The sequence below is a fragment of the Bombus flavifrons genome, chromosome 1 (assembly GCF_040668555.2).
Source record: "Bombus flavifrons isolate JBK064 chromosome 1, iyBomFlav1_principal, whole genome shotgun sequence".
In the NCBI taxonomy this organism is placed as follows: domain Eukaryota; kingdom Metazoa; phylum Arthropoda; class Insecta; order Hymenoptera; family Apidae; genus Bombus; species Bombus flavifrons.
Window position 1 is genome coordinate 18,274,430 of NC_138442.1, and position 7,768 is coordinate 18,282,197.

Below are 7,768 nucleotides of genomic sequence, written 5' to 3' on the forward strand. Positions count from 1 at the left end.
ACTTTAATAATGTTGCAATAGTAATATAGGATAACATAAAACGGTGTTACAGTCCTTCCGAGTTTTCTCTAAGCTACGATGATTATTACGGTAAAATATTACTCCTTTAGTAGTTACATTTATACCGATTTTTCAGCACACTTATAAAAATATCAACGAGGCGAAAGCAAAAAAGAAAAAAAATTGAAAAATATTTCGAAAAAATTTGAGACACGTTATTGCTACTATTATTACTTATTAAAAATTATTATTTGAAAAAAGACGCGCAGAAGGTAGATTGTATATAGAACAACAGGTTCGTATTATTGATGATGCTGAGATAGCTGAGCTGAACTAATAAATGTGACTTTGTAATAAATTAAAGCGTAGTTCGGTACACTTCAGACCCTATTCTTTGTTAGGTTTTTCCATGTGCAGCAAGCCACAGGATCGTTTAGACTTTTAAGTGTAACATAATACAAAAACACTTATATCTGTAATACTTGTTCTGCTTAAGTATTAATTTTATACACATTTATTTCCTTATAATTATATTTTATTTGTAATTTTTCTAAGAAATTATTGATATTCAAATTGCTTCAAACCTGTACTGAGAAAGATAAAGAACTATGTTTTTGAAGTACATGTGTATGTTGACAAATTTATACCTTTTATATGTTATTCAGTGTACCACGGAACTAGAACCTTTATAAATTATTTAAATATTTTTTAAAAACTAGAGGTTTAAGTTTTGTCTTGTTTTACAATATTATACAAAATGCTTACAAAAAGAACGGAAATTTAATTTTACTTATTAAGAGGAGTTAATTATGCATTATTTCGATCCTTCAACAATTTGACCTAATTGAATTTTATAATGTAGTATTAGTCGCATAAATTTATGTTAATCTGATATACAAATAGTTAAATACATTATTGCGAGAGATCTTTTAAGAATTCACGTGTTCATAGTTGCCAGTTCAAAGGCGCTAGTTTACTAACTGACATCACAGAGGGTAACATGGCTTTGTTGTCATCTTAAATGCTCCGCTGTGTTGCGTAGAGTCAAGTGATTTCTATTAATATACTTAATCAAATTAATGAAAGCATGGCACGCGCTTGAGTAGGTTACTATTTTATTCATCAACCTAGATGGACATGTCATTCTCTCTTAACGTTCGAACAAAGTGAAAGCTATGGCTGGTGCTACACAAGAGGTTAGAGATCCTCTGTCTACAGACAGTAAAGGTAATAAATATTTTTTAGTAGTTTAATTTTATGAAAAAATGTTTACACTTTCTATTTTTTAAATAATATTCATATATTACACAAAATCACAATTTGAAATAAAAACGTGCTTTTAACGAATATAAATTGTGTCACTGGTACCATAGAATATATACACGTCATCGGGCAAACGTTAGGGCAAACAAATTATCCTATATTAATTTTTAATAATGTGACATTCTTGTCGTGAGAATGTCATAATATTGGATTTTTACTTATTATTTTAGGGTGTGCGACTGTAAAACCAACGATATCATATGAAGAAATTGCTATCAAGCTTTTAAATGAAAAGCTTTTATTAACGGCCTTGGAATTACACGCAGAACTATGCGAAGCTGGAAAAGAATTACCTATTTTAAGAGAATTTTTCTCAAATCCCAATCATTTTGAGAGTCAAAGTATTAAACCAGAACCATATACTCCTATGCGTATGTATAAAATATATGTTAGAGGAGTTATTTATTTTTCTTATACAAATTTGTAAATAATCAAAATAAATAAGAAATCAATAGAATTCAATACAAAAATTTAATATTAAAATAAATTTTTGTCATTGTATTTATATTGTAATAATTCTTCATTTTTATGTTACAAAAAGATTAATTAAAAAATATAAAGAAAATTATGGTTAAATATTAAAGCTTGCTTATTTGTTCATATGTACGTATATTTGTGTGCATATTTCACTTCTTGAAGTAAATTGTGTATTTAATTTCGTAAAATATTACAAGAGTAATACAATATCTAAATTTTAATTTATTAGCTAGGTCCTCTAGTCAGGCTACTTTAGACTCACTTGATATGACCAGATACTCAGAAGATGGTGCAGGTGTTGATGAGAGAGTAGCAATTTTAGAATTTGAATTAAGAAAGGCCAGGGAAAGTATTTCTGCTCTTCGTGCAAATCTCACTGTAGTAACAGGTTTCTTTCAGTTTGACTATTACAATTTCATAACATCAGTTATGACATAAAAACTGATATTTATTTTAATATTTTAGAGTCAGAAGGGACTACACCTGACAAATGCTCTGATAAGCATCTTGTTACTGGAACACCCATAAAACCTCATGAACAAAGAGCTATAAATTTTCTTGTTAATGAATATCTGTTAGCAAGTTCTTACAAATTAACATCAATTACATTTAGTGATGAAAATGGAAATCAAGATTTTGAAGATTGGCAAGATGTAGGGTTGAATATCCCAAAACCAGCAGAATTATTACAAATATATAGGGAATATATGAAGGCAAATGGATATGATAAATTACCTTCTGTAAGTGTTGGTGTGCAAACTGATTTCTGTGAATTAGAACCAGAAACAGAAGCAGAGAAGGATGAGTTCAAAGAAATGGTTTGTAGATCGTATTTATGAGAAACTTTACCTTCTGGTATAATGTGCTGTATGGATGATTTGTTAAAAAATAACATCATTAACAGGTAAAAAAAGTAGAAGAACTTAAACAACAGACTGCATTATTAGAACAAGAAAGGTTGGACTTGCAACAATTTATTGCCACTTCGGAAAATCTATCTCAAAATCCAATTAAGGTATAAACTAAATTCGTGTACAAAAATATTAAAAAGATTTATTTTCTAGATTCCTATTATAGATGTATTTTCTATGCAGCAAGGTAGCAGCGGAACGATACAAACGATAAATTCGAATTCTACTACTCCAGATAAGTTTGAACTCCTTGAAACTCCAGCTCGTGATACGTCGACAGTGACTCAAGAAGCCGAGGAAGACGATAGCGTTTCTGTTGTTGTTAGTCTTGGTGAAACAGATCCTGGAGATAAAGAATGGACTAGAATTCAATTGCCTAGGGTGGACGTTACTGAAGGATCATCCATCCTTCCAAATCCGCCATCTAGGTATTGTATTTTTTCTCAATAATGTGCATATTTTTTGAATATATAGAAATATTTTATAAAAAATAAGTATTTTTCAGACATTTACCATTGAAATTTAAAATGGAAGTAATATCACATTGTTTGGTAAATGTTCCAAGTTCTGTAATATCGGCAGCAGAAGAAGTTTTCAAAAATGGAGTTACGCGCGATACTCTCGTTCATATTTTAGCACAAACGTTACCTCGCATCGTACCCAATGTTATCTTAAATAAACGCGAAGAGGTAATACCATTAATGTTAAGTGCAATTCGACTTCATAATGACTCTACAGAAAGGGAAAAATTATTACAAATGTTATTCAATCTAAAGAAAAGGCCACAAGAAGATGAAAGGCAATTAATTTTAGCTGGTTAGTTATTAATGCAAATTATCGCTGATGATATAATCATTTTAAGTAGAAATGTCTTTTTATTTATTCCTTTTAATACTAGGTTTCGTTGCTATGGCTAAACTTGAAGATGAACCAATGGAAGGTGAAGAAATATTGACCATTTGTTGGGAACAAAGTCAGCATAAGTATCCTGAGAAAAGGTTGTTAGCTGTTGAGTGCTGTTCTGTATTAGCTCCATACATGTCAGTTGGGATAAGAAATTCTTTAATGCTCTCCATGCTTCAGCAAATGTTACTTGAAGATAAAGATCCAACAGTTAGAGCTAGTGTAGTGAGAAGTCTTGCACTGTTGATAGCTTTAATGGATGATCCTGATAAATATTTTCAGGTGCGATATAAAAAGAGAAGTTACTTAACGTTTAATAGAGATCAAAATGTATCATATCCATGATATTTATTTTTACAGTGTGAAGAATTAGCATTAACGGCACTTCATGACACGTCATCTATCGTCGTTGACGTTGCATCCTCTTTGCTTTTACCAATTTTAGCCCAGTGGGCACTCTGTCTTAAAAGATTACAAACACATTTATTACCACGTATAATATCTAAAGTAAAAAGTCATTTAAAGTCTGGGTATTCTCAACATTCGCCTAACAAAGATCATGTTGATGAAGGAAGAATAGTATCATCAATCGCGGTATTACAGTATTTACTTCCACATATGGTTATTTGCATTGCAGATACTGATTCTGTTAGATCTTATATTGAGCATGGAACACCATCCGATTTACGTGAGTATATCGTATATTTGCGTATAGAAAATATTTAAATAATTGTGACATTTTAAATTTTACATATGTTTTATTATGCAGCTGATGTGTTCCTGAATTTGTGTCATTCCAACATCGTTAATCCAAAGCTATTTTATAATGGAGATGTAGATATAGGATCTCTTCTAAATACGTTTTTTGCAAATACATGGGAGAATGATTCATGGGGAGAATTAGAGTGGTTTACAAACTCACTGTACTTGATATTTTTCCTTTAAGTTCTCAATCGATACTTTCATATACTTACAATTAACACTTTCAGAGTATTGGACATTTTGGAAATGGTAAAATCTGTTGAAAGTACACAGGAGACCATTTTAAATGCTCTTTTAACATATATTCATTCTTTGTGTTTGGGTTTTGGGAGATATATCACGCAAACGCGGGTAAACTTGATAGTTTAATGAAGTTTGATTATTATATTATATCACGGACATAATTAACAACCTTCTATCTTTTAGATCCAACCGATAGTCGTATCCGAAGTAACTGAACTTGAGCAACAATTAACGACTCTTGCAACAGATAAAAAAAGTATGAGTTTGACGTTAATCCCAACATATTTAATTATATTGTCCACTTTAAACGGTATAGATGTTTCTAAGTCTTTAAAACAGTTCCTTGTTGCTTTATCTATGAGTGGCACCAGTATTACTAGTTTACAGATCGGAATCATTATGTTATGTACTCAGGAACATATGCAAGAATACGTCCTTAGTGGTTTATGGGATGGTTAGTTTTATCAAATAGTTTTGATAGAATTTTGTTGTTTTTTTAATTAGAAATTTAGTAATCAAGTTTTGTTTTCCATGCTTTTTTTTATAGGGGTAGTGCACCAAAGACCCATTGTAAGATGTGCAACCGCAACATTATTTGGTTGTGTAATAGCTCACGTTTCCGATCGGTTAGCAAGTGCTAAGGTAGTTCCTGCAATTGTTACGCTCGTTAATGATCCTGATATGTAAGATATCTTTGTAAATATTTCGTTTATTTCAAATTAACTATTTAATACTAAAATAATAATAATAAAACCATTTAATTAAATTAATTAAGTCAATTATCTATTTTGAAGCAATATGAACATTTGTCATAGTTAACATACTTCTAGAACTGTTCGATCTGCTGCAATTCCTTCTCTCGGTCGTTTAATAACGGAATGTAAAGTGAGAGAGATGCGTGATAAAGCACGCTTAACTTTAGAAACCATTGCTAAAGAACCTCAAGGTGTTCCGCCTACTTTAGCACTCCCACTGGTTTCAACATTAGCATTTATTGCCCCTAATTGTCCTCAAAATTATATAGAAGATGGTAAGATTTTATAAAAATTTACATTTTTAATATATAACACGCGAAATTAAAGTCTTTAATTCTGTATAGTTATAGCTACCCAATTAATGGGGATAACTTCATCAGCGTTGCAACAAGGTCGCAAGATCGATCTCATTAGTGCTTTGGTCGAAGCATATTCCGTCTTGGTTTATTGTCCACTGAGTAATCAGTGTGTTTCTGGCGCGTTACTGCCGGGATTGAAATATCTTGAACAATTGGTTAATCAATATTTACCTCAACAGAAGGAAGCTGTTCGGTCACTTTTGCGAGAAGCCGAATCTCGGCAGGATCTTTCAAAACCAATGGAGAGGTAAATACACAACCTGTTTATTTTGGAAATAATTTTGCAGTGGATTGTTTATTGCCGTTTTCTCAGGTCCTTATCAATGAGTTCTGGCCTCTCATTATCAATGGCTACAGTAAATGTAGGACAAGGTGTAGAAGACATGAGACAAAGAGTGAGCAAAATATTTCAACAAAAGACTAGTTCACCAAGTATGTCAAGTATCTTTCGAAAGAAGTAAGATCTTTTTTGTATTCATGTTTGTACACAAATATTACTTTTTATCATTTCAAAATTCTATATTCCCTTTTCATTGTTTTCAAATTTTATTTATTCATAATTTCTGTTGTACTTACCGCATGTATATGTATTATACGATTAACGGTACAAGCGATGCACAACATTTACACCAATCAGGATATAATATTATGTAAGTATTACTCATTATAATCGGAATACATATAAGTTTGAAGACAAATATTATTGAATATTGCTGTAATGATGTGTGTGCCTTTTAAAATGTAATTTTAAATCACGTGAATTACGAAATCTAACTGTTTGGAGATAGAAGAAAAGTCAATAGTATATTAATTTTGTTTTTTAACTGCACAACTAAGTATAACGTTAAATACTAAAATAGTTGCAATGTTTTATATCGTCATTTTTTTCAAGGCATTGTAATAAGTAGAATGTTGTTATAGTCTGTTATTTCATATTTTGTGACCTTATAGTATATTTATTAAAATGAATCTCACCACTTACTAACGCCGATAATTTATGAACCGTATAACGTTATCGTGCTCCTACTAAAAAAATTTTCAAATATGTTCTGCCATAACACGACTACGAATTTAAAAGTAAAGTTTTAAGAGTATTTGCTATATCTTAAATTATATAGAAAAATAATTATAGGTAAATTAACTGTGCAAGAAATCGGTTGTGATCATTAAGCGTTGAATGTCGGAAGAGACAATTTCATTTTGTATTACTGTTTGATATTACGAAGCAAAATAGTCTTTATTCTTATCACGTTTAAGCATTTTGTGTGATATTATAGATCTATTACAATTAGGACATATGTATGTATATTTGTACTTAAATCGGTTACATAAATATAAATCGGGTAATATTATCTTCTTCACTGTAAACGAAAAAAAGAAAAAAATTAATCAAATTTATTTAAAATAGATCATATCTTGTAAGAATATTTTATTGTATCTATATATATATACAATTACATTTCCCGTATATACATATATGTTGATACACATTACATGTATATAATCCATGTATACGTATATATGTATATATATGTGTATATACAATGATCAATAATTTACTTCGTATCTCACGATCAATGTATTATCGTTATTTTACATACATATATGTACATATATACATCCGTATACATGCATATGTATTTACGTTTATTAAATATTAAATACTGTAGCATATATTATTACCGTGCAAAGAATAAATTTTATAGTATATTTATTCTAAATGCATTGTCCTAAACATATTCGGTTTTCTTAGACATATTAGAAACTCTGGTTATGTTTGTATGAACCGATGACTCGCCAACTGTTGGCCACAGTACGTTTTATTACGATATAACGCGCGAAACATTCAATAGCGTCCGAATTAATTAATCGATACCCTGAGCAATCTAGATAATAGTTCTAAATCTAATTTTACTTTGCGTGGACAATTTTCCCGCCGTGATTCGTAATTTTTACACGGGTTAGATTTGGGGAACTTGCTTACGTCTAAGAAACCTTCGGTGTAATACTATTTATGTACATGACTTTGAATTTT

The 7,768-nt window shown here is 30.4% G+C and overlaps 1 protein-coding gene across 1 annotated transcript; it reads left to right on the top strand.

The window, feature by feature from the left end:
- The first annotated feature begins 785 nt into the window (after positions 1 to 785).
- LOC138180562 (RAB11-binding protein RELCH homolog) lies at positions 786 to 7,187 on the top strand. Its single transcript, XM_069114561.1, has 16 exons — positions 786 to 1,227; positions 1,494 to 1,694; positions 2,030 to 2,188; positions 2,266 to 2,618; positions 2,705 to 2,815; positions 2,895 to 3,139; positions 3,217 to 3,527; positions 3,610 to 3,896; positions 3,975 to 4,302; positions 4,384 to 4,537; positions 4,604 to 4,727; positions 4,803 to 5,073; positions 5,167 to 5,302; positions 5,450 to 5,649; positions 5,719 to 5,980; positions 6,047 to 7,187. Exons 1-16 carry the CDS (start codon positions 1,176 to 1,178, stop codon positions 6,192 to 6,194), a joined length of 3,342 nt encoding a protein of 1,113 aa, XP_068970662.1. The 5' UTR covers positions 786 to 1,175; the 3' UTR covers positions 6,195 to 7,187.
- The last annotated feature ends 581 nt before the right edge of the window (positions 7,188 to 7,768 follow it).